General features: G+C 66.7%; 2 protein-coding genes across 3 annotated transcripts; one reads left to right on the top strand and one right to left on the bottom strand.

Annotated features, from left to right (window-relative positions):
- Positions 1 to 244: 244 nt before the first annotated feature.
- Positions 245 to 14,562, bottom strand: ITGA3 (integrin subunit alpha 3). 2 transcript variants are annotated; one of them, XM_066981783.1, is made up of 26 exons: positions 14,245 to 14,561; positions 9,356 to 9,477; positions 9,163 to 9,245; positions 8,234 to 8,483; positions 7,835 to 7,918; positions 7,385 to 7,592; positions 6,924 to 7,117; positions 6,536 to 6,624; positions 6,254 to 6,390; positions 6,060 to 6,146; positions 5,906 to 5,973; positions 5,509 to 5,645; positions 5,146 to 5,292; positions 4,968 to 5,065; positions 4,629 to 4,794; positions 4,458 to 4,529; positions 4,271 to 4,350; positions 3,932 to 4,009; positions 3,724 to 3,826; positions 3,465 to 3,635; positions 3,240 to 3,353; positions 2,405 to 2,518; positions 2,176 to 2,274; positions 1,943 to 2,068; positions 1,452 to 1,627; positions 989 to 1,128 (listed from the first exon to the last, which is right to left on the bottom strand). In XM_066981783.1, exons 1-25 carry the CDS (start codon positions 14,418 to 14,420, stop codon positions 1,517 to 1,519), a joined length of 3,114 nt encoding a protein of 1,037 aa, XP_066837884.1. In that variant the 5' UTR covers positions 14,421 to 14,561; the 3' UTR covers positions 989 to 1,128; positions 1,452 to 1,516. The 2 variants fall into 2 exon arrangements, with proteins under 2 accessions (XP_066837883.1, XP_066837884.1); XM_066981782.1 differs by lacking the exon at positions 1,452 to 1,627 and having other exon boundaries at positions 245 to 1,128; positions 14,245 to 14,562.
- A 6,087-nt stretch (positions 14,563 to 20,649) lies between these two features.
- On the top strand, positions 20,650 to 24,925 carry DLX3 (distal-less homeobox 3). The gene is made up of 3 exons (XM_048051796.2): positions 20,650 to 21,118; positions 21,426 to 21,616; positions 23,502 to 24,925. The coding sequence occupies exons 1-3, from the start codon at positions 20,800 to 20,802 to the stop codon at positions 23,841 to 23,843; spliced, it is 852 nt and encodes a 283-aa protein (XP_047907753.1). The 5' UTR covers positions 20,650 to 20,799; the 3' UTR covers positions 23,844 to 24,925.
- The last annotated feature ends 1,112 nt before the right edge of the window (positions 24,926 to 26,037 follow it).

Consider the following 26,037-nt stretch of genomic DNA (forward strand, 5'->3'; position numbering starts at 1 on the left):
ATAACGCCCAGCTGGGGCATTGTGCCCCCTCCCCCCCACTTCATTGGGACCTTTTCCCCCTGGGCCTACTTTTTCCCCATCCCCTATACTTTTTCCCCAGAAGACCCCTGCCCCCATGGGTGCCCTCTTCCCGCCCCCAATTCCCCTGGAGAGCATCTCCCCCCCGCCCCCCCAACCCTTTTCCCACCACCCCAGCCTTCTGTGTCCCCCCCCCCCCAATAGGACCCACAGGCCAGACACGAGGTTACAAATCCCAGAGCGAGGCTTTATTAGGCCCCAGCAAGGGGGGGGGCATTTATGGGCTGGGAGGGGGTCACAGAGCCCCCCCAGCCCCCAGTACCGACCCCGCTCCGGGGCTCAACACAAATGCACACAAGAGACACGGAATAACTTAACCCCAGCTGCGTCCGTCGGGGGGGGGGGGGGGGGACAGAGGAGCCCCCCTGGGGGCTACAGCTGGGGGGGGGGGCACCACCTCCCCAGCAGGAAAATGCGGGGGGGGGAAGGTGCAGAATGAGCCCCCCCCGTACTGCTTGAAGCAGAGGGAGAAGGCACGAGCCCCCAGCCCCGCATAGCACAAAGCTGGGGGGGGGGGGGGCCCGCACCCAGAGCAAAGGGAGGGGGGAGAACTGGGGGGGGGGGGGCAAGTGTGTCCCGGCGTGCAAGGACGTGCCCCCACCTGGGGGACCCACGGGGGGAGGAGGAGGAGTGTCTGCACAGGGCCCCAGCGGCAGAAGGCACTCAGTGGGGTGAGGACGCAGTGGGGGGGGGGGGGGTTTCGCCGAGGGGGGCATTGCCCCCCCCCCCCCCCCCCCAAGCGTGCAAGGTGAGCGTGCAAAGCCAGCGCCGGGAGGCGGGCAGGGAGCGAGGGGCTTGTGCAAAGTAAACCCAAGAAGTCCTGGTGCTCCCCGGGGACTTGGGGGGGGGGATGTGGGGGGGGGCGCAGGGAAGGGGGGGGGGTCAGTAGTACTTGTCTGGCTCCTGCCAGTTCGTCACCCAGTGTTTCTTGCGGCGGTGCCGGGGGGGGGCCAGGAGGCCGGGGGGGCGGCAGCGCTGCTCCTGCCGGATCCTCACCGCGTGGTACTTGGGCATCACCCGGTAGTAGCGAGTCCGCTGGAAGAAGTCGCACTGGGGGGGGGGGGGGCGGGGGAATAAAATAAAAAAAAAAAATTAAATAAAATTGGGGGGACTGGGCGGGGGGGAAAGGGGGTCAGCGTGGGGCTGGAAGAGGGAGCGGAGACGGCGGAGAGAGGCTGCGGAGGCAGCGCAGAGCAGAGCCCCCAGCCTCCGGGGCTGGGGGGGGGGGCAGGTCCGGAGGGGCTGCAGGGAGCCCCCCCCACCCTCAGAGCCCCCCCTGCGCCCTGTAGGGAGGAGCGGAGAGGCTGGAGAAGAGGAAGAAGAGGAGGAAGAGGAGGACGGCCGCAGCCACCCCGGGGGCTCGGGGGCATTACCGGGCGGGTGGCGCGGGTGCTGGGGGGGGGGGGGGGGGCAGCGGGGTGGCTCCCCCCCCCCCCCGCTAGTAGTCATCCGTCAGCCGCTCCGTTTCAGACGGCTGGATCCGCATCTCCGCCTTCTGGCCCTTGGCTTCGTACATGGCCCGCGTGCTGGCCCGACGGAAGAAACCGCACTGCGGGGAGGAGGCGACACGGCTCAGGGGACCCGGGGGACCTGCAGACCCGGGGTGGGGGGGACACACACACCCAGGTAGCCCCCCCCCCCCCCCCAACCAAAGGACGAGGGGGTGCCGCGGCACCGGGCGATTTCGGCTCCCCAAATATTCGGCACCAGGAGAAGCTCGCACGGGTCCGTCCCGCGAGCGTCCCGTGGTGGAGAGCCACGAGACGAAGCCACGGGGTCAATGCACGGCTCCTGCACAACCCCCCCCCCGTCCTCCTCATGGAGGGGAGGGGAGCGGGGGTGTCCCCGGCGCCCCCCCCCTCACCTTCCACAGCAGCACGATGATCAGCCCCAGCAGCAGCAGCCCGGCCGCCACGGCCACCAGCACCAGCCACAGCGCGATCTCGGCCGGCTGCTCCTCCGTCAGCTCCGAGTCGACGTCCACGGAGAACTGGGAGAGCCCCCGAGAGCCTCGGTTGGGGTGGGGGGAAGCTCCCAGTGCTCCCAGTTCCCCCCCCCTCCCCTCCCTTCCCCAGCCCATCCCCGGCGAGGACTCACCCGCACCGTGTGGTTCCTCATGCTGATGGTGGGGACGTGGGTGCGGAGGAAGAGCGTGGCCGTGCCGTCCACTTTCACCCGGTCAAAGTTGCTGTAATCCTGGGGGCGCACGGAGCGGGGGGGGGGGGGGGGGATTGGGGCAGGGGACGGTGCCAGGGGCTGAGACCCCGAGGACTCGGTGCTGGGGGGGTGAAGGGGGGGGCAGCCCGGCCCCGCCGCCTGCACTGACCTCGATGAAGGTGCTGTTCCACACCCGGGCACGGACACGGAAGGTGGTGGGGCGCTGGGTGTCGAGGAGGGGGCACTCGAACCAGACGCAGCGAGCGGTGCCCTGGGAGCAGCTCTGGGAGGGGGAGAGGGGCGCTCAGCGGGGCGCGCAGCGCCAGAGACCCCAATCTGGTACGTGCCAGGTGTGCGTGACTACAGCGGGGTGCACGCTCTGCACGCGCAGTTTGGGGTCACCGCATGCGCACACGTGCAGTTTGGGGTCACCGCACGCGCAGTTTGGGGTCACCGCACGCGCAGTTTGGGGTCACCGCACGCGCACACGTGCAGTTTGGGGTCACGACATGTGCAGTTTGGGGTCACCGCACGCGCACATGTGCAGTTTGGGGTCACCACATGTGCAGTTTGGGGTCACCACACGCGCACATGTGCAGTTTGGGGTCACCGCATGCACAGTTTGGGGTCACTGCATGCACACACACGCAGTTTGGGGTCACCACACGTGCACATGTGCAGTTTGGGGTCACCGCATGCACAGTTTGGGGTCACTGCATGCACACACACGCAGTTTGGGGTCACCACACGTGCACATGTGCAGTTTGGGGTCACCACATGTGCAGTTTGGGGTCACCACACGTGCACAGTTTGGGGTCACTGCACGCACACACGCGCAGTTTGGGGTCACTGCATGCACAGTTTGGGGTCACCACGTGCACACGCGCGCACTTTGGGGTCACCACACGTGCACACACAGTTTAGGGTCACCGCATGTGCACACCGGGCTGCATCCAGAGCACGCCCCCCCCCCCCCTTCCTCTGCGCCCGCAGCCCCCGCTCACCAGCAGCACCTCCGACTTGGCCTTCTTGGCGGTGGCCAGCGTGAGGGGGGGCTCCATGGCCTCGGCCGCCCCCAGCTCCCGTCTCTGCCGCGTCGGGGTCCTGTCGTCCAGCAGCTGGAGAGGAACCAAAAAACCCCACGACCCCCCCCCACATCAGAGCCCGCCCCCCCCCCCCAGGCGTCTCCAGCCGGGCGAGGGGCCGAGCGGCAGCACGAGGCCACTCACCGTGAGGTTGAGGGGGTTGACGACCCCCCCGGGGGGCCGGCAGGTGCCGTTGCCGTCCATGAGGATCTCGGTGGGGTACAGGAGCCACTTCCCGTTGGGGACCTCGTAGGGCCACTCGAAGCCCAGCAGGATGGTGCCCAGGGCGCCCAGCGCCTCGCCCTTGGTGGACACCTGCGGGGAGTGCGGGTGGCACCGGGGGACGGAGCTGTCCCAGCCAACCCCCCCCCCAAAATGTGTGTCCCCCCCCTCCAAAACTCACCTGGAAGTCGAAGGCGAGGGCGCTGCCCACGTCCTGCTCGCTGCGCATGGCCGACTCGCCCACCACCACCCCGCTGAAGTGCGACTGGGCGTGCGAGGGGGCTCTGGGGACACGGGGGGGGGGACACACACGGGGGTGTGAGGGAGCGCCCCGGGGCACGGCCAGGATGGGGCGGGGTGGGGGGGGACAACGGGGGGGCTGCGCTCACACGGTCAGCGAGGACTGGATGCTGTAATCCACCAGCAGCTTGGCCAGCACGGGCTGCAGGTCGTCCTGGGTGCTCTGCCTGCCGACACCGCGCCGGGGTCAGCGGTGTGGGGACCCCCCCCCCTGCCAAGTGCCCAGCTTTGGGGTTCCCCATCCTGCCCAAGGAGCCCCCTCCGCTGCATCAAGGAGCTCCCCCCCAAACCCTGCCCGGAGCAGCAGCGCTGACGGATGCGATGCCACGACACCAGTGCCACGGGTGCGTTTCCACCAAGCGCAGGAGAAGCCCCCCCCCCCCCAATCTCTCCCAGCACCATTTCCCCCCCGCCCCTGGGACGCTCACGTGGACAGGTCGAGCCAGATCAGCACCTCCCGCGTGTCCAGCGCCATGCTGTTGACCTCGAAGGTGATGAACAGCTCCACCTGCAACACCGGGGGCCGTGGAGCAGCTGGGCAGGACCCTCCCGAGACCCCAGCCCAGGCTTGGAGGGGTTTTTGGGGGGGGGGGGGGGGGGGACAGACACGCTCACCCTCTGGTTCTTCTTGAAGGGGTTGCCCAGCTCGCACAGCACCGTCTCCTCCACGGAGGTGCAGGCACCACTCTGCGGAGGAAGAGAACATGAGAAAGGGCTCGGGACCCCCCCCCAACCCCAGACCCTTGAGCCTCCCCCCTCCCCGGGGATGGGAGGACGCCCCCGTACCGGGCGGACGGAGGAGAAGAGCAGGTTGGGGGGCACGGTGACGTTGAGCTGGGCTTCGTGGGCGTCCTCGCCGTTGGAGTCGGTGCTGGGCACGTTGGTGATGTTCACGCCCAGGTGGAGCTTGCGCAGGTCCCGGCTGTACTGCAGCACCTGCGTGCCGTTCAGCCTGCGCAGAGACCGGACCCGCTCGGCACAGGGGCGGCCACCAACCCCCCCCCCCCCCCAAAAAAAAAACACCCCAGGTGGGACGGGGAACCCAGCACGGTCCAGGACGGGGACGCCGCGGCCAAGAGGTGGCTCGGCGTGGGCAGGAGAGGTGCCGGGGACCCCGGTGTTCACCTGGGCAGGAACTGATTCTGCTCGTTGACGAAGCCGCTCTGCATCTGCAGGTTGCTGTAGCACTTGTTGTCGGAGCCGCACTCCTTCTGGAACTCGATCTGAGGGGCAGGGACGTCCCCACACGTCACGCCCCGTGCCCCCTCCCGTCCCCGCAGCCCGGTGGGCGCGGGCAGCCCACCTTGGTCTCGTTCTCGTGGGACTGGTCCCGGTTGAGGACGGGGAAGGCGTCGAGGGAGTGGGGACCCAGCTGGAAGCTCCTGGGCTTCTCCACCAGCGAGTAGTTCATGGAGAGCACGATGGGGTGCAGCTTGTCCCGGATGTTCTCCTGTGGGGGGGGGGGGCAGCAATCGCAGCAAAGCCCCGCCAGGCGCGGGCACAGCCTGCTCGTGAGACCCCACAGCCGCCAACATTTCCACCTCTCCTCCCTTCCCCACCCCAGCGTCCCTCATCCCATCTGCTCCTCGTCCCCTGGCTCCAGCGATGCGCGCAGAGCAGCTTGCGGCGCACTGCCGTGCACACGCGTGTGTACGTGCACGCTCACCAGCAGCAGGAGTTCCTTGGATTCGCAGCGGGTCTCGGGCATGGGGAAGACACCGCGGTAGGTGGCGGAGTGCGTCCCCAAAAACCTCACCCTGGGGGGGTGCCGCTCCTTGTCCGCCTCCAGGACGTACTCCAGGGCTGCGAGGGGAGCAGAGCCGTGGGTGCCGCACGCTCGCGTGCCCCATTGCACACACACAATGCCTCCAGCACAACCCCCGGGTGCATGCACAGCACGTGCACACCCCCCCACGTATCAGCACACGTGTTTTAGTGCGTGCAAAACACACCCAAAACACGCGTGCACACCCCCCCGCATGCACGTTCCCCTCCGGGCACCCTTTCCGCACGCACCCTTGCACAAACGCGCGTGCCCCCCGCGCGCCCCCACGTGCACTCACTGATCTTCTCGTTGTACTTGGGGTTGCCAGCGCTCTGGTTGTAGGCGAAGCAGACGGTCACCGTGATGCTGCGGTGGGAGGGGGGATAAGGGGTGGGTGAGCGGAGCCCCCGGCACCGTGCCGCGGCCCCGGTGCCCGCCGTGCCGGGGCTCACCAGGAGCTGGGCGTGCAGCGGGCGGGATCCACCTTGCTGGGGGTGACAGTGAAGGTTTTGTCCAGGATGTTGAGCACGGGGCGAGCCCTGGGGGTGGAGGCAGGGGGCTGCCTGAGCATCCCAACCCGGTCGCTCCTGTACCCGTCCCGCTGTCCCCGGAGATGCGCTGCTGCCCCCGGTCCCCGCGCCCCTACCTGAGCAGGGCCACCCTCTCCGCCAAGCTGCCCACCAGGAGGTCGGGGTAGGAGTTGCCGTCCACGTCCAGGCCCCCGCTGAGCGAGTACCCGAAGGTCTGCATGCTGGCGGGGCCCAGGTCCGAGCCGCTGACCACCTGGGGAAGGGGGGGGGCACCGGCACCCCATCAACCCCACGGATTTGGGGTTCGAGCCCCTCCGTCCCAGGCTGGAGGACAGGATGCTCAGAGGCAGCCCTGAGCCCCCTTCCATTTTTGGGGGGGCGGGGCGGGGGGTCCGTACCTGGCTGGGTTTGGCCAGCAGCCCTCCTGCGCTGCTGTGGTAGATGTAGACCTTGCCCGCCCCCTCGAACGGAGCCCCCACGGCGATGTCTGTGGGTGGCAGAGGGGGGTCAGCCCCACCGACGTGGGGTAGGGGCTGCCACAAAGCGCCTTGACACTTCCAAGCTCCCCTCTTTAATCCCCCCCCCCCATGCCCAATTCCCAACCAGCCCCTCCAGAAGCTCCCCTCCCCCCCCCAAAAAAACAAGGTGCCCCCCATCCCCTTCTGCTCACCCCCAACCTCCCTGACCACCCCCCGAAGGGGGATCTCCCCTTACCAGAGGACCCCTGCACGCCCCCATAAGCGACCCCACTGCCCCCCCAGCCTGGTGGCCCCCCCGTCCCCTCACCCTGGAAGCCGTCCTGGTTGATGTCCCCGATGCTGGCGATGGCGAAGCCGAAGGCAGAGTAGCTGGGGCCGGTGAGCACCAGGCTGGGGTCGGGCTGGAAGCCCCCCACCTCGTTCATGTACACGTAGACGGCTCCCCCCACCTCCTGCTTCCGCTGGAAGTAGTAGGGGGCTCCCACCACCAGGTCCTGCCACCTGCGGGGACAAGGGGACTGTGACACGGGCCGGTGTCCCCCCCCCCCATACCCCAACACCCCCCCCAGGGGAAGGGGAGCCCCCTCTAAAAGAGTTCAGAAGCCCCAGAAAGATGACTCTCCCCAAAAAGACCCCAAAGCAGGCGGGAAGACCCCCAGAGCCCAAAGCAGCATCCCCCCCCGATGCTGTGAGCCACAGAAATGCCTCCGAGCCTTGGGGGCTGCCCCAAGACAGACCCCAAACCCCCCCCGCCCCCCAAGGTCTCACCCGTCGTTATTGAGGTCTGCCAGGGCCACGGCGCTGCCGAAGTAGGAGCCGACCTGGTGGCCGCGGAGCACACTGCTCTTCTCCAGGGTGTTCTGGGGGCTGGTGCTCAGCAGGTACACGGCGCCCGTGTGCTGGTACCGGGGGGCACCCGCCACCACCGTCACCGCGTCCTCCTGCAGCACGCCGCTGCCCACCTCCGCCGTGTACCCTGCGGCCAAGCCCCCCGCCGTGAGCCCGCGGCGCGTCCCCAAAATCCCAGACCCCATGCTCCATGCCCCCCCCCCCCCCATGACGCCCTCCAGCCCCCTCACGCCGTCCCTGGGGTCTCCAAGCCCCCCTAAACCCCACAGTGCTTTAGGAACCTCCACAATTCCCCCCTCCTCCAGGCCCCAAACCCTCTCCAGCCCCAGGAGGAAGCGGGGGGGGCCCCGCACCGCGCTGCCCCCCCACCTATGTAGGTGTTGCCGTTCTTCTCGTTGGGGTAGGAGAAGTCGTGCAGGTCCCACGTCTCCCGCTTCAGCATGTAGTTAGTACCTGCAACGGGGGGGGGGGGGTATCAGGGGGGACCCGCTCCCCTTGCACACCCACAAGCAAGCACGTGCATGGCCATACGCGTGCAAATGCACGCAGAGATGCTTCTGTGCAGCATTGCAGAGGCATGCACACACGATGCACGTTGTACAAGCATGCAAACACGTGCGGCTTAGTGCACACGTGCGTGCACTTTTGTACAACGAGTGCGCGCACGCTCAGACACACGTGTCCGTGCTCCCCCGTGCAGGGATGCCACGTGGGAATGCGGTCCCGGGGAAGCAGGAGGTCCTGGCACGCCCCCAGCCCCACACGCACCTTGCCAGTTGTAGGCGCCGGGCGCCCCGAAATAAATGATGTTGGAGGTGAAGCCGGCGCTGGTGCCCATCTGGCACATGCCGGTCTCCTCGGCGTCCACGTTGGAGTTGCACATCTCGTTGTGGTACGTCTGCCACTCGTCGCTCAGGTTGAGGCGCAGGTCGTTGCCCCGCACGTAGCACCGGCCCACCATGCGCCGCTGGTCCTCGCTGCCCGACCACAGCACCCTGGTGTAGCGGTGGGCGCAAGCCTGCCGGGACACCCCGAAAAATGAGGCCCTGCCTTGATATAGGGCCGTATATATGGACAGCGCCCTGCTTCTGGTGCGCCATCGCAGCAGGATTGGGGGGGGGGGGGGGATGACACGCACCCAGCTGCTGCCCCCCGCCCTGGGGAGAGCATCAGCCTGGCGCACCCCAGGGGGACAGGGGTCTGCGTGCTGTCACCCAAGCCAGGGGGACAGCAGGGAGGTGACAGGGGGGAGGTGATGGGGAGCCCCTGCAGTGGGGCTCTGCAGCCTCTCCTGTGCCAGCGGGGGGGGGGGGGGGGGACATGGTTTGGGATGCAGGAATCACCCCCCAACATATACTACAACTCCCAGCATGCACTGCCACAGCAAGCAGCCTGCCCCCAAGCCCCCCCTCTTCTGCACTGCATGCTGGGAGCTGTAGTCCCAGCCCCACACAAGCCCCCCCCCATTGTCCCGATGCACCCCAATACACCCACCCAGGCACAGGGCACCCCAGCACCCCACCAGCTCCCGGGGGCTCCCAGCTCTTGCTCCCCCCCCCCACTCACCCCAAAACCATCCCACGGCCATACCCCCGTTTCCCACTATGGGGTGGGGGGTGGGAACTGGGTTCGTGTGTGCAGGAAAATGGGGTGCACATGCCGGGGGGGGGGGGGAAATGGGGTGGGCGCGCACTCACCAGCACCCTCCCGGCTGGCTGCCGCTGGCTGGCCACCGTCACCCCCAGCCACATGTCCTCGATGATGTACTTGTCCGGCTCACCTGGCCGAGGAAGACGCAGCGTGAGAAGGGGGGGGAACCCCCCCCCGAGGCAGGGGAGGCTGGCGGGGGTGCCACGGGGTGGTTTTGGGGTGCTCGGGGCGCTCACGCACTCTTCAGCTCGATGTCGAGCCTCTGGCAGTCGCTGGTGGAGGCGGAGAGGGGGCAGGCGTAGACGGCGCCCGTCCTCGTGCCGTTCTGCGGGTCCTCATCTTGGGGCGCCCCGACCAGCAACCTGGGGGGCAGAGCAGGGGCTGGGGGGGCTGGCGGTGATAACCGGGGGGGGCATCACACCCAGCACACCCCAAATTGAGCAGGGCGCACCGAAGACCCCAAAGGGCACGGGAAGCAAAGGGACGCAGGAACGCAGGACACCCTCCTTGCACCCCCATACTCCAATCCGAGCCCCCCCCAGCATATGGGGGAACAGCCTGCGCCCCCCCAGCCTGGCAGGCAGCCCCCTGCCCGTGCCGGGGAAGCCAAGCGGGGGCCCCACGCGGGTAAACAGCCGCAGCCCTCCCCGGCCAACCTTTGAGCCGCCGGGGCCGCGGCACCGCAGCTGCGTCCCATCCGACAGCCTCGCCGCCCCCCCCCGAGCCGTGCCAGCCCAGGAATGCTGCGATAAACACGGCCCCGGCTGGGGAGGGGGGATAGAGCTGGGGGGGGGGGGGGACACCAGCACACACAACCCCCCTGCCCCCCAAGCCCAGCCCTGCTTGCATGAGCCTGGGCTCGTCCCACCCCATGCGGGGGTCCCGGGGCGCGCTTTTGGGGTGACTCAGGCCCCCGCGGGTCACTGAGTCACTGCGGTGCCACACGGGGGGGGGCACACCGGCGTGCCAGGGTGAATGCGTGTTTAATAAAAATGCAGAATAAAATGGCCCCCAGCACCCACCTGAAGCACCCCTCCATGCTGCGCCCCCCAGCCCAAGCAGCCCCCAAAACCCAGCCAAACCCCATGGTGCCCAGGTGGGGGGGGGGGGGGGGGGGGGCACCAGGGGGGCTTCGGGGACAACGGGAGGACGCGGGGGCTGCGGAAAGGCCAGGCCTTTCCGCCGGGAAGTCCCGAGGACAATGGCGAGGAGGAGGCACGGCCACGGGTGCCAGGGCAGGAAACGGCGTCCCCGAGCCCGGGGAGGGTGGGGGGGGGACACGCATGGGGGGACGGCGGTGCCCAGGTAGCCGGCGCATCCCGGCTGTCCCACGGGGGCATTCGTGCACCGAGCCGGCCCGTCCTCAGCATCCCCACCATCCCGTGGCCGTCCCGAGCAGCTGCTGCGGGGATTTTTATTTTTTAATTTTTTTCTGGGGGGGGGGGACAGACACGCATAGAGAGAGGAGCGTGGCCCCAGGCTGGCACCGCGGCAGGGTGCCGGCAGCGCGGGCGCGTCCGGGCAGCGCTCGCTGACTCAAAGCCCAGGCGCAGGAGGAATGCGGGGCCCCAGGCAGCCCCAGCCCCGGCACGCCGGGACGGGCACCGAGCCAGCGGGATGCTGCGAGGGGAGGGGGATAAAGGGGGGGGGGGGGGGGGTGAAAAGCTGCTCAGCCGCAGGAGAACCCCCCAAAAAGGGATGGAAACGGAGCCGGGGGTCAGCCCCCCCCCGGGATGCCCGCGTCCCCTGGGGACCCAGCGGGTGCAGCGGCGTTTTGTCCCGGGTGGCGCAAAGGAGCTCGGCGCCCCAATTCCTGCCCACCCCCTTATTTTGGGAAGTGGGGGGGGGGGGGGCACGACAAGAGGGCACCGCCGCTCTCCGCTCACCTCCAAGGAAGTGACTCAGGGCTGTGACTCAGGGAGCCCAGGAGGCTCCTGCCAGCACCGTGCCCCTCCTGGGGGTGCCGCTGACACCCCCCCGGGGGGGGGGGGGGCAAAGCGCCAGCCCCCTGCCTCCAGCCCAGGCTCCCCTGCAGCCGCCCACCCGCCAGGGAAATGCTCAGAGCTGGGGGGGGCTCTTAGGATGCTGAGGGCTTCGGAGCCCCCCCCAGAGGAGGGAGGGGGGGCACGGGACTGGTTGTGGCAGCAGTCCAAGCAAAAAGGGGGGGGGGGGGTCCCAGCCCAGGCGGGGGCCGGGACGGGGCTCAGCCAAGGCCTCGTGCTCGTCCTTTCCAGCCGACGGAGCAAGCTCGGGGATGGCCAAAGAGCAGCAAGGGGGGAGGCTGGGAAGGGAGGCAGGAATGCGGGAGGCCGTGCCCCCTCCTAATCCGCCCTGGTAAATGAAGGGGGGGGGCCCTTTGGACCCCACACAACAGCACCAACACCCTGGGGGGGGGGGGGGGATAGGAGCAGTGTGGGGGCTGCAGCGGGGGGAGATGGGGCAAGCTGCGAGCTCAGCTGGGCCCCAAAGAGCTCAGCTCCCCCTTGACCCCCCCCCTCAAAGCTGGACACGCTATATACCCCGCTATAGCCCCCCCCCAAAGACTAGCTACTCTGGGCCAGCCCCAAATCCCCCCACCCCCACCCCAATACCCGCCTCCAGTGCCGTTACATTAGCATCAGGAAGGGGGGGGGGAGGCTTTTACAATCCCCCTGTGCCCCCCCCAGACAGCCCTGGTCAGCCAAATCCGCTGATGCAGGCGGCGCAGAGGAGGCGGGCGAGGGGGGGGGGGGGCAGCAGCTCCAGCAGCATCCCCGGGAGCCAGGACGGCTCCGGCCCCTGCCAAGGCGCCGCAGCCCCCAGCGCCCCGGCAGCTCCCGACAGGCCCCGGCTGGTGGGGTGGGGTTGATGGGGAGCGTGTGGGGGGGTTGAGCTTGGTTCTGGCAAGGAGCGGAAAGACACGCGAGCACATTTCCTGAATTAGCAGAAGTCCCCGAAGGGAGGTTTTGGGGTTGGAGGGGGGGGAAAAGGAGGAAAAGTGAAGAATTCACCCTGCTGCCAGCTGGGAGCCGCCGCTCGCGGCTCTGCCCCCATCCCCTGCTCCCCCGGGGGGGAAACTGAGGCACGGGGGTGGGCAGATGTAGGCACTGCTGCATCCCCCCCCCCCCCCGCCTCCGTGCCTCGGTTTCCCTGCATTGCTCAGGAACCGCGAGCCGGATCCCAGCGCCCGTGGGAGCGGCCGGGCTCAGCCCTCGGGGCCCGAAGGAGCCGTGTGCTCTCCGATAACGCCGCCGCTTCCAGCCAGCCTTCGTTCACCTGGCCCCAGGAGGAGCGAGCAAACAAACCTCGGCGGGGCTGCGGGGCCGGGAAAGGAAAAAAAAAAAAACAAAACCACGTCCCAGCCACCTCCGTGGGCACGGGGACGCGGGGTCCTGCCTGCCACCACCCCGCCGGGAAGGGTCCCCCAGGGACAACCCAGCTCCGCAGGGGGTCTGCTGAAGGTGACGATGGCAGCGGGGTGAGGACGGGCGGTGGAGCACCCCGAAACCTCTCCGGGAGCCCCGTGGCAGGGAGGAGCGGGGCAGGAAGCGTCCCCTTCCTGTCCCCACCCTGCACGCACCTGCACTTTGGAGCCGGCGGCAAGCAAAGGGCACGGCCGAGGCACCAACGCCCCGGTGATAACCGGCACCGGGGGGCTGGGGACGGGGTGTCCCCCCCACCCCCCCCGGCAGGGCTGCAGCCCCGACCGCAGACACCCCGGGAGGAAGCCGGTGGCTGTCACCGGGCTGCACGAAGGCAGGGAGCGGCGGCAACGCCTGCCCCGGTCCCACCACATCCGCACCAAGCAAAGGTTGGATCCTGCTGGGTGCAAGACGGGGAGGGGGGGGGGGCAGGCGGCACCCCCCTGAGCAGGAGCAGGGCTGGGGGCGGCTCTCAGGATTCGGGTATTTCGCTCAAGACGCAGGTTCCTCCCCAAAACCTGCCCGCACTCGCCCCAGCCGCCCGCACGTGAACACCGCGGGGAAGCGGAGTCGCGCTCGGCATCCCGCAGCGCCCTCCTCGCTCCCAAGGGGGTGGCAAAGCCCCCCCCCAGGGCTGCAAAGCCCCCCAGGATTTCACACCCCAAATCTCAGGGGGGACCACAAAACCGGGCTCCAGACCCCATACAAGGGACCCCGTCGGGGACAAAGTGACAGTCGCCGTCACCGCACGGGCCGCTCTGCCCCCACGTCCCCCCCCACCTCACCATTGGGGACCCCCCCCCAAGGACCACCAGCTCCTGCACCCCTGCCCCGCTCCCCCGGGACAGCGACGGAGCCATCCCACGGCGGGTGAGTGGCCGAAATGCATCCGTGGTATGCGGAGCACGCACCGCAGCTGGTCTGCCACCGGTGTCCCCCCCCAAAAAAAAATAAAACGGGCACAGGGAGCCCCTGGGTGTTACCCCATGGGTGCCCCCAGGTGAGGAAAACCCAGCCCGTGCTGGCTGCCTGCCCCGGGCGCCTGCAGCAAGGTAGCTGCCAGCAGGAGGGATCTGGGGACAGGGTCTGGGGGTTTGGGGATGGATTTAGGGTTTGTTCGGGGGCAGATGTAGGGTTTGTTTGGGGAGCACTGGAAAAAGGGGGGTTGCTGGGGGCTGAGCTGAGGGAATTGCAGCCCGCGGGTTCCCGCAGTGGGATGGGACCCGGCGTTGCTCCGTATGGGATGGGGGGGGTCAGGGAGGGGGCCGCAGGTAGGGCTGGGGAGGGGACAGTCCCTGCCCCGTGGCACCGGGCTGCTGGGACGTGGCCACCCCAGGGTCAGCTGCTGCTGCTCGGGGGGGGACCGGGACATCCCCACCCTAACAAAGGGGCACGGAGCCACAGGGGAGGGATAAGCCCCCCCCCCCCCCCCTGATCTCAAGGCTCTGCCCCCATAACACACCTGAACCCTCCTCCAGACACCCCAAATCCCCCCCCAAACCACCCCAGGACCCCAAAATCTCTGCACACCACTCACCCTCCCCACCCCCCCTTAGCACCTAGGACCCCCCCCAACGCCCCCCCCCCCCCCCCCCCAAGGGGCCCCCCAGGACCCCCTCAGGACCTCCCCCAGGTGCACCCCAGGACCCCCCCCACCCTCCCCCACCCCCCGGGCACCCCCTCCCCTATCCCCCCCCCAGCACCGTGCCGCCCCCCCCCCCCACGCACAGGTACCGCTCCTGCCGCTCGCTCTGCCGGTGCAGCGCCACGGAGAAGCCGAAGAAGCCGCTGCGGGCGGCGCCCTCCTTGAGCACCGGGAAGGCGGTGTCGAGGTTGAAGGCGGCGGCGGCGCGGAGCAGGGCGCCCAGCACCAGCACCCCCAGCACCCCGGGGTGCCGCGCCATGGCCGGCCGCGCCCCCCCCACCCCGCCAGGAACCGGCCCCGGGACTCGAACCCGGACCCCCCGGACCCCGACCCCCCGCTCCCGGGACGCGCCGGTGCCGGTGCGCTGCGGGCGCGGCGGGGCGGGGCGGGGCGAGGGCGTGGCCAGGAGGGGCGCGCGCGCGCGCCCTTCCGGGCACTCCCCTTAAAGGGGCCGCACGCCCCCGCACGCCCCCCACCCCCCTCCTCCTCCCGGCACCTGCGGAGGGAGGGGGCGGGCGGCGCATGCGCGAGGGTGGGGCGCGCGGGCACGGGGCGGGGAGCGGCGGGGGGGGGCGGGGAGGAGGGCGCGCACCTGGGTGTGCACACGGGAGTGCAAGGGGCAGCTGTACCGGCATGCACCTGGGCGTGCACACGTGTGCAAGCAGCCAGCCGTACCGGCATGCAGCTGGGCGCGCACATGCTGGTGCAAGCAGCCACCCGTACCAGGATGCACCTGGGCGTGCACACGCGTGTGCAAGTGACCACCTATACCAGCATGCGCCGTGTGTGGGTATGCACACGTGTGTGCAAGCAGCCAGCCATACCAGAATGCAAATGGGTGTGCGCACACGTGTGCAAGCACTCAGCACATAGCAGAATGCACCTGGGCGTGCACACACGTGTGCAAGCACACGGCTGTACCAGCATGCACTTGGGTGTGCAAGCAGCCAGCCACGCTGGCATGCGCCTGGATACTCACACACGTGTGCAAGCAGCCAGCCGTACAAGCACACACCTGTGCAAGCAGCCAGCCATACACGCACGTACCTGTGCAAGCACCCACCCATACAAGCACACACCTGGGTGTGCACATGCTTGTGCAAGCACCCACTTGCGTGTGCACAGCCCATGTGATGACACACCAACGTGCGCACACGCCCGCTCAAGCACACAGCTCGATGTGCGCACACACCCCTGCAATCACACACCTGTGCACGCACACGCCCCCGCAACATGCACGCACTTGTACAACCACACGCCTCTGCACGGCACAGGCCTGTGCATGCACACACGCTCCTGCACACGCCTCGGCGCACCCCCCTGGTGCAATCACACAACTGCGTGCGCATGCTGCAGCCCCGTGCACACCTGTGCCCTGCAGCTTTGCACGCGTGCACACGCAGGGACTTGCACACTCGGGCACGCGCAGCACAAAGAGGCAGGGCTGAGTGCAACCCCCCCCCCCCCCCCACACCCCGTGCCCACCCCCCCCCCATGGGACCCCCTCCCCCTCCCCCCCCCAGGATGAGGCTCCCCAGGCTGAGCCCTCCAAGTCGGGACCTGCCCGGGATGGGACCCGCACCCCCCCCCCAGGATAAGCCCCCTCCGGGCAGGGCCAGGACCACCAACGCTGGGACCCCCCTGGAGTGGGGACCCCCCCCTAAATCCCCAGCCTGGCCACAGGGCAGGAGCAGCAGTAAATTATGGGGTGGGGGTCCGTGTCCCCCCCCCCCCCTCCCCGCAGGGTCCTGCTGCTGCTGCATCCTGGGGGCTCCGTCGCGGCTGCAGGGGTGGGGGGAAACTGAGGCAGGAGAGGTTGGGGCTCTGCCTCCGCTGGGAGGTCCGAGGGGCTTTGGGGGGGGGGGGGTGGGGGGGGGCGACAAAATCCCGGGCCTCCCACGGCGGCTCCCGGCTGCCCAGGAACGCCGGGAATGTGCCGGCTCCGTGCCCGGTGCCGGCTCCCCTCCCGCGGGCTCCCTGCCCGGTACCGGCTCCTGGGAGCCTCCCACCCATGGGGGCTGCGGCACCGGCTGGGGGGGGGGGGGGGGGGGAGGTGGGGGGGCACCCAAGGGACCTTCCCCCGCTCCCGCAGCCTCGATGCGGGGGTCTTGAGGGGGGGGGCGGAGGGGAAGCGGCCCAGTCTTGTCCCCCCCCAGCCCCGAGGAGGACAGGAGCGGAGGCCGCCTTGGGCCTCGAGGCTTGTTTGTGCCGACGGAGGCCAAATTCCTGCCTGGGAATTGCTCAACACCCCCCCTCACCCCACCCCGAGCCCTTCCCGGGGGCGTCGTGTGCTCGGGATGGACGGACACAGGCCGGACAGACGGACAGACCAGACAGGACGGACGGACAACAACCCCCCCCCCCCCCCCCCAAGCCGAGGGCAGGAGGTCAAGCCTGAGCCTCCACGGGGCGGCCGTGGCGTCACCCCGGCGAGGCGAGGTGCCGGCGGTGGCCGTGTCCCCTCCTGGTGTCCCCGAGCAGGCCGAGGTCACCGGGGGGGGGGGGGCCCTGGCGCCGCTCCCACCCGTGCCAGGAAACCCGTCCCTTCGGCCGGGAACGGGGCGCAGGATGTCCTGTCCCCGTCCCGTCCCCCCCCCCTACGCCCCGTGCCCCTCTTGTCACCCGCTCCCCGGTGTCACCGGAAAGCGTGGCGGCACCGGGGACCGGCTGGCACCGCGGCACTGCCCTGCCAGCACCGGGACCTGGCACCGTGTCCCCCACCCCCCTGTCCCCCCTCCCCTGTCCCCTGTCCCTCGTCCCCGGTCCCTGCCTTTGGGTCATTTTGGGGTGCGGCGGACCCGAAGGAGGGCTGTTTGCACCCAAAGGGGGGTGTGAGCACCCAGGGGAGGGTGCTGGCACCCGAAGGGGGGATGCTTACACCTTGGGGGGGGGGGATATTATCCCCCAGGGAAGGTATTATGGCCCCCGAGGAGGGTGTTGAGTCTCGGGGGGGTGTCAGCACCCAAAGGGGGGGTGTCAGAACCCAAAGGGGGGTGTGAGCACCCAAAGGGGGCTGTGAGCACCCAAAGGGGGGGTGTCAGTACACCCAAGGGGGGGTGTCAGCACCCAAAGGGGGGGTGTCAGCACCCAAAGGGGGTGTCAGCACCCAAAGGGGGGTGTCAGCACCCAAAAGGGGTCAGAACCCTGTGAGCACCCAAAAGGGGGCTGGGGGGGTGTCAGTACACAAAGAGGGTGTCAGCACCCAAAGGGGGGGTGTCAGCACCCAAGGGGGGGGTGTCAGCACCCAAAGGCGGGTGTCAGCACCCAACGGGGGGGGGGTGTCAGCACCCAAAGGGGGGGGTGTCAGCACCCAAGGGGGGGGTTTCAGAACCCAAAGGCGGGTGTCAGCACCCAAAGGGGGGCTGTGAGCACCCAAAGGGGGGGTGTCAGTACACAAAGGGGGGTGTCAGCACCCAAAGGGGGGGTGTCAGCACCCAAAGGCGGGTGTCAGCACCCAAAGGCGGGTGTCAGCACCCAATGGGGGGGGGGTCAGAACCCAAAGGCGGGTGTCAGCACCCAAGGGGGGGTGTCAGCACCCAAAGGCGGGTGTCAGCACCCAAAGGGGGGGTGTCAGCACCCAAGGGGGGGTGGGGGCACCCAAAGGCGGGTGTCAGCACCCAAAGGCGGGTGTCAGCACCCAAAACGCCGCTAGATGGAGCCGTCCGACCAAGGATGCCGCTGGGGTGGGGGCAGCGCGGGTCGGCCCGCTCTGGCGCCCCCCCCCCCCCGCCGCTGGGACAGGAGGGGGGGGGACACCAGGGGACCCCCGGCGGCACCGCTGGGCTCGGGGGGGGGGGGGGCGGGGTCGTTTCAATCGGGGCACCTTGGGGACCCTCCCTGGCTTGTGGGGGTACAGGGGACAATATGGGGGGGGGGGGGGGGGGGTTGGCTCCGAGGCCAGCCCTGCCTGGTGTGTGCCCCCCCCCCCCCCCATGCACCCATTTTTGCAGAGACCCCCGGTGCCCCAATTAAGCCACTTGTAAGCCGCTTCCAATTAAGCCACCCACTTCTGCCAGGTCTGGGCACCCAAACTGGAACCCCCCCTCCACCCTGCCCCCCCCCCCCCCCCCCCCCCCCCCCGTGCTATCCACGAGCTCCCCAATTTGGGGCTTCGGCAGGAGCCAGCCTGGCCGAGCAGCCTTCGGCAGCCGCAGGCACCAGTGTCTCCCAGTCCCAAACTGGTTCGGGACTGAACAGACCTGCTCCCTGTTTGCACCGTGCTCCCGAGCTGCCTTCGCCGCTCGGCGTGCAGCTCTCCGAGCAGGTCTCCGACCGGCTTTTCCTGCCTCAGGACCCATTTCGGGGCAGAAACCAGCCCCGGTGACCGGCCGGCTGGTGGGACAGCCGGGCTGGGGACCTGGGGATGTCCCAGCGGCTCCCCCGGGACCTTGGGAACCTCCCCAGGGAGGCCCTCGCGCAGCTCCGAGCAGGACGGACGGCAGGGCCGGGCTTGTCCCAGACATTTCTGTCCCCTCGGAATTAATTCCTCAATCTCAAATTACAGTTCCCATGCGGGGAGGTGAGCCCGTGCCTCCAGACACAGCTTCGGGGTCACGCTTGTGCTTCCCATCACGGCCGGCTGCTTCCCCCCGGAGCTGATCCCTGCTCCTGTTGTACTCTAGTTTGTGCTATTTCTAGTCTATTCTTCTCCGCTTTACTTCTGTTCTACTGTTTTACTTCTATTCTACATCACTTCTGCATCACTTCTACATCACTTCTACATCACATCACATCACATCACATCACATCACTTCTATTCTATTCTATTCTATTCTATTCTATTCTATTCTATTCTATTCTATTCTATTCTATTCTATTCTATTCTATTCTATTCTATTCTATTCTATTCTATTCTATTCTATTCTATTCTATTCTATCCTATTCTTCTCTTCTATTCTATTCTATTCTATTCTATTCTATTCTATTCTATTCTATTCTATTCTATTCTATTCTATTCTATTCTATTCTATTCTATTCTATTCTATTCTATTCTATTCTATTCTATTCTATTCTATTCTATTCTATTCTATTCTTCTATTCTATTCTAAATTCTAATTATTTTCAAATCCTATTCTGTTTTTCTTTTCAAATTCTATTTTATTCTATGAATTCTACTTCTATTCCCACCCCATCCCATCCCATCCCATCCCATATCCCCATCCCACCCCATCCCATCCCCATCCCATCCCCATCCCATCCCATCCCATCCCACCCCATCCCATCCCATCCCATCCCATCCCATCCCATCCCATCCCATCCCATCCCATCCCATCCCATCCCATCCCCCGTCCCGTCCCGTTCCCAATTTCTATAATTTCACCAATTTTCTCATTCTCCCCCGCCCCCCCGTGCCCGACTCGGCGGCGGCGGGGCCGGGACTCGAACCCGGGGCCCCAGGACCGCGCAGTGCCCGCGGCGGCCGCCTGGTGGCGCCATTGGACCGCGCTGCGCGGCGGCGGGGGGGGGCACCCGGGGCTGGGGGGGGGGGGGCAGTGCCTGTGGGGGGGGGCCCCCGGGGGGGTTTTGGGGTGGCAAATATTTCATTTAACAACACAAAAGCCCCAGCCAGGCTTAAGAATCTGCCCCCCCCCCCCCAAGCCCCCCAGCCCCTTTTCTTAGGGTCAAGAACCTGCCAGGAGAGGTAGAGACCCCCCCACCAAAATAAAAGCCCCCCCAATCCCATCCCCCCTCTATTCCCCTTCCTGCTGGGGGGCTGGGGGGGCTGGGGGTAGCCCTGTGGGTGGACAAGGGTGGCAGGGCCTCGCCTGGGGGGCCTGGGCTGGGTGACGCTGCGGGGGGGCTTTTCGGGCAGCGGGGGGGTCAGGACACTGATTGGGACTGGGAGGGGGGCACGGAGCCCGCGGGTGGGCAGCTCTGGGATGGGGGCTTGGCACCGAGGTCCCCCTGGTGCAGGAGAGGCAGGGGGTGGAGAGCAATTTTGGGGTCCCGGGGGCTGTGCCCTGGGGAGGGGGCTGTACTGGGAGACACTGGGAGCTGCTGGGGGAAGGTGGGGGCTGGGGAGGAGGTCTCGCCCTCCTGGCACCTAACCCTGCAGCCCCCCAGCCCCAAACACGAATCCATCCTACTCCCTAACCCCAAGCCTTCCTACACCGCGTCCCCCAGCAAGATGCCCCCCACTCCCTGCCCAACCCCCCCTTAGCTCCAAGCACCCCCAGGACCACGACCCCCTTGCAAATCCCCCCCCCCCCTGCACCGCCCGCTGCCCTGGGGGCCCTGCCCGCCTCCCCCCTTCCTCCCCTGCTCCTGCAGCCGGGAGCCTGCGATCTTTATTTATTCCTTCTCCCTCTTTCACCCACTCTTTGTTGTTTCTTGAGAGAGGGAAAAAAAAAAAAAAAAAAAAAAGAAAGAGAAGGGAAAAAAAAAAAAAAAAACCAGGAGGCAGGAGCCTGTTTTGCCTCCCAGGCAATATTTCTGGAGCCAATAGGAATGCGCACCCACCCTGCCCTGCTCCATAATTAAAGGCTTTAAGCAGGCGGCCGGGGCTGGAGGTTTGGGCACAGTCGCTCGCTTGCTCCTCGCCAGAAGCCGTGCGGAGGGAGCCGGCTCTGGGCACGCCAGGCCTGACGCGCGGGCAGCCGGGGGTCCCCAGCCGGGCGGGCAGCCCCCCCGCTCCAGCGATGAGCGGCTCCTTCGACAAGAAGCTCTCCAGCATCCTCACCGACCTGTCGGGCTCGCTGAGCTGCCATGCCGCCTCCAAGGACTCCCCCACTTTGCCCGAGTCCTCCGTCACCGACCTGGGCTACTACACCGGCCAGCACGACTACTACCCGGGCCAGTCCTACAGCCAGCCCGTCGGCCACTACCCCTACCACCAGTTCAACCTCAACGGCATCGGGGCCGCCGGCACCTACTCGCCCAAATCCGACTACTCCTACAGCCCTTCCTACCGCCAGTACGGCCACTTCAGGGACCAGCAGCTCCCAGCTCAGGATGCAGGTAGGATGCCCGGGAAATGGGGGTCGTATCCTTCCCCCCTGCTCGGGAGTTTGGCGAGGTTGTGCCCCCCCCACTACTAAAAAAATAAAAGTAAAGTGTTCGTAAGTTGGGGACGGAGCGGCCGCGGGGCTGCGCCGGGGGTTCCCGGTGCGTTGTTCCCACCGGAGGACACGGGGAGGTTTTGGGGATGGGGCTCAGCCCCCTCCGGTGCTGCAGAGGGGGGCGACCCCGGGTTGGGGAGGGGATGGGGGGGCTGCACTGGGACCCTTTCTCCAGCCCCGTCCTCACCTCTGCGCTCTGTGCCCAGTGTCGGTGAAGGAGGAGCCGGAGCCCGAGGTGCGGATGGTCAACGGGAAACCCAAGAAGATCCGCAAGCCCCGCACCATCTACTCCAGCTACCAGCTGGCGGCTCTGCAACGCCGCTTCCAGAAAGCCCAGTACCTGGCGCTGCCCGAGCGCGCCGAGCTGGCCGCCCAGCTGGGGCTCACCCAGACCCAGGTAAGGGCTGAGCCCCCCCCAGAAATCCCAGCCACAACCAGAGGGGAGAGGCGGGAGGGGGAGATGGAGTGGCACCCCCCCCCCCCTTTTTGCAACCCCCGAGTCGGTGTGGGTTCGGTGCGGCTCTGGATGAAGCTGTCCCTTTGGGATGTGGCGAGAGACGGGGGGGTCTGGGGGACCCCAGGGATGGGTGCTCCCCCTTTGCAGGGTGCAGGGATCCCCGCTGCTGGGTTTCCCCGCAGGGAGCAGATCTGTGGTGCCGAGGGGACGGCGGAAAGGAGGGAAAGAGCGGAGAGAGGGGACGGATCCCGGCCATGCCCCTATCCGCAGTTTCAGGGTTTATCCCCTGGCTCCGCAGCCAGCCCCAGCTCAGACCCTGCTCTGCCCAGTCACCCAGGAGGGGCCAAATCCTGCCCCGGTCCTTGGAAGTGTCCTGGGTCAGCACTCGGCTTCCCAGCATGTGAAATCCCAGTCAGGACGGGGTGCTCGGGATGGGACACTCAGGACAGGGCGCTTGAGTTGGGTGCTTGAGTTGGGTGCTGCGGATGGGGTGCTCAGGACCCCACATCCTGGCTCATTCGCCCCAAATCCAGCCAGGTCCAGCCCCTGCCAGCCCCTGCTCCTCCTGCCTGGGCTTTCCACAGCTCCCCTTCTGTCTGTCCTCCTGGCACCCCAGCTCCCAGCTCCTGTGGGAGACTGGAATTGGGGACGGGAGCACCCAAAGGCGCTGTCCGGGGGCTGCCAGTTTTGTTTACACCCAACAAGAAGGGACGGGCAAGAGGTGCTTCTCCTTCCCCACTCTGCCTCCCAGCTTTGGGGCCAAACCCTCGCTTTTGAGGCTTGTCAGGCGCAGGCACAACCCCTACCCGCTGTCCTTGCTGGCGTGACAGGCTGCCACCGCCGCCACCGCAGCACGGCCACCCCTTCCCGTGTCCCGTCCCGTCCCCGTCCCGGTGCCCTCCCTGCCTGCGGGCCGGCGCCGGCGCCCTTGTGCCGCCCTTGGCGCGGCGCTCCCCAGCGCGGCCTTCCTCCTCCTCCCTTGGGCGATGAAGCAATCGGGGACACTCGGCAAAGGGCTGACGGAGCGCGTCACCCGCTCCCAGAGGGACATCCTGTTTGGGTGACAACCACCGCCCCCCCCACCCCTTCCCCAGGGGCCAAGGGCGCCCAGCGCCGCGGCCTCACCCAGCGCTGGGGACGCTCCCGACGCGCGACGTGCCGGGCCGGTGTCCCGTGATGCATGGCGTGACGGGCGGCCCGCGACGCCCACGTCCCGGGTGGCTTGCCACCATGCACCGAGTGTCCAGCGTCCCCACGACACCTGCACCATAGGTGGCTTCCCATGGGGTGTCCGGGGTCCCCACGACACCCGCACCAAAGGTGGCTTTGTCTATGGTGCGTGGTGTGTGGGCTCTCCGTAATACCCTTGTCATCGGTGACGTCCTATGGTGCACGGTGTGTCTGGGGTCCCTGTGACAACCACAGCACAGGTGGCTTCCCGTGGGGTGTCTGGGGTCCCTATGTCACCCATATCACGGGTGGCTTCCTGTAGTATGTCCGGGGTCCCCACAGCACCCATATCACAGGTGGCTTCCCATAGTATGTCCGGGGTCCCTATAGCACCCGTATCACAGGTGGCTTCCCATATTGTGTCTGGGATCCCCGTGACACCCGTATCACAGGTGGCTTCCCACGGCGTGTCCGGTGTCCCTGTAGCACCCATATCACAGGTGGCTCCCCACGGCCCCCCTACCACAGGTGGCTTCCCACGATGTGCCGCGTGTCCGGGTTCCCCACAACACCCCCCCCCCCAAACCCCGGGGTGCCTTCCCGCAACCCCACTGCAAGCCGACGCGGGGCACTCACCCCTGTCCCTCCCTGCCAGGTGAAGATCTGGTTCCAGAACCGCCGCTCCAAGTTCAAGAAGCTCTACAAGAACGGCGAGGTGCCGCTGGAGCACAGCCCCAACAACAGCGACTCCATGGCCTGCAACTCTCCCCCTTCCCCGGCCGTCTGGGACAGTAACTCGCACGGCAGCGCGCCGGGCCGGACCCCGCTCCCGCAGCCGCTCCCCTACAGCTCTTCGCCCGGCTTCCTGGAGGAGCACAACCCCTGGTACCACCCGCAGACCCTCAGCGGACCCCACTTACCCCACCAGCCGCCGCCGGCCGCCACGATGCATCACACCTCCCCGGGGCCGCCCCCCAACCCCGGCGCAGTCTACTAAGAGTGCGGCGCGGGAAAGGGAACAAGAGACAGTGGCAGGACTCCTTTTCCTTCCTTTTTTTTCCCCCCACTTTTTTTTTTTTTCTTCCTTTTTTTTTTTTTAAAAAAAAAGAAAGCGTTTCCAGGACACACATGTACACACACCCCTATATATACACTTATATATCCTATACTCTCATCTCAGGAACAACAGGACCGCAAAGGGTTAAACTCGTTAGCTCCACGCCAAGGGAAAGCGAGGAAAAGGGGGCAAATCCTTCTCGTGCATTTTTCTTTTTCCATCACCCCCCGACAGCAACGGCCCCCTGGGAGCCGCATTTTTCCCCACCGGCCATGGTGCCCCCCCCCCGGGCGAGCCGTATTGGGGGCGACTGCTCCGTGCCAGGGTTACCGAGGAGCACCTGGAGCCCCGCTTGGGATGGAAACACGGGGACCAAAGCCATGGCGAGGAGGAGGAGGAGGCGAGACGGCTGGGGGGGTGCCCGTCGGAGTCGAGGCACGGGACGCGTTTCGCCTTCGCAGCACCCAAAATCCAGCGCCGAGCGGGGACCGGCACCGGTCTGCGGGACCGTGGGTGTCCCATGGGTGCCAGCCGGCACCCCCAGCCCGGCTGGGGCTGCGGAGCCACGGCAGCTTCACGGGGATCACCCGGGACAATGCTCAGACAACGAGGTGGTTATTTAAAAATTAAAAAAAATAAAAATAAAAATGGGGGGGGGGAATATTTTAATATTTAAACTGTTCAGGAATGGCTTAAGTTATTTTTTAAAGAGAAAATTGTGCTAGTGTCTGTTTTCTAACAGTGCCTCCATCTGTCATTTAAGCTAACGGCGAAGCAGAATGCCTATTTTTTAAATAAGTCGACAACACATTTAAAAAAAAAAAAAAACAAAAAAACTCTTTACTATTTTTTAAGAGAGTGATGCTATTTTTTTAAAAGCAGAAAGTGCAGTTTTAAGAAGTGTTCATATGTGTTGTACAGTCCCGAGGATCTTATTTATGTTGCCTTATATAAATAGGGGTGTATGGGGGAAAAAAGAGAGTGTACATAAGGTTCGTTTGTATAAAGTTGATCAAAACCAAGCTGTTTCGTTCTGTTTTTTTTTTTTGTTTGTTTGTTTGCGTTTTTTTTTTAAGACCAACCTGGCTGGTGATTGCTCCCTCCGAGGACAGGGGCTTCCTCCGAGCCCCCTTTGCTGCTTTCTTAGCAAACAGGAGCTGATCTGCGAATGTTAATAAAAGTACTTTGAATTTTAAGGCTGTCCCAACGCTATTTTGGGGGTAGGTTTGCCAGCGAGCGGGGAGCACCCCGGCCGCAGAGGAGTTTTCTGGGATAGGGAATTTCGCGTTCAGCCCCGTGTCCCCTGTTCTGGGGACAGCTGGGGACGGCTGGGGACCTGGCGTGACAGTGGCAAGGTGACGGGAATGTCCACTTCTGGCTCCCCCTGGCTCCCATCTCTTTGTGGGAAGGGAACTTTTTCTGGGAAAAAAAAAATTGTATTCCTGCTCTGCAGAGCCGCCTCCAAAATGCCGCAGAGCCGCGCCGCTTCCCTTCCACTGCGCTTACTGGGAACCAGTAGGCTCTGAGCCGTGCAAACTGGGAGGGCAGGTGGCCTGTCCCGGTGTCCCCTTTGGGGTCACTGCGTGAGCAGGGGCTGGCGGAGACCCCTGCCCGCTGCCGTGCCGCTGTGGGACATCCGTGCCCGGTGCCGTGCCGGCACCACCAGCCCCTTGAGCCTCCGTGCGCCTGCCCTGGTCCCCGGTGGCCATGGATGGGGTCCCCCAAAGCCCCCACCCAGCCCCCTTAGTCTGGTCCCTCTGCACCGCGGGCATGGCCGGGACGCAGCCAGCTTCCAGCGCACCCACAGCAGTCCCCACGTCCCCCTTGAAATGATCGAGGACACGCAGGGGCTGTCCCCGCACCTTGCACCAGCGGGGACTTCTCCGAGCGGGCTGCACCCGTGAGGTCCCCAACTCATCCCCATCACCTCGTCCCCACCTTGTCCCCTCCAGCCATGGCTGCAGTGGGACCTCGGGTGTCCCCAAACGGGCGTCTGCGCGTCCAGGCTGGCTGCGAAGGGTTAAGGGGAGCTGCCAGCCCCTGGTCCCCGAGCGCTTGGGGTTGGGGTTGGGGTTGGAGGCTGCGTGCAAACCCGACCCACAGCCGGCAGGCGGGCAGACACGCTGGAGACACT

The sequence above is a fragment of the Anser cygnoides genome, chromosome 22 (assembly GCF_040182565.1).
Source record: "Anser cygnoides isolate HZ-2024a breed goose chromosome 22, Taihu_goose_T2T_genome, whole genome shotgun sequence".
Taxonomy (NCBI): Eukaryota; Metazoa; Chordata; class Aves; order Anseriformes; family Anatidae; genus Anser; species Anser cygnoides.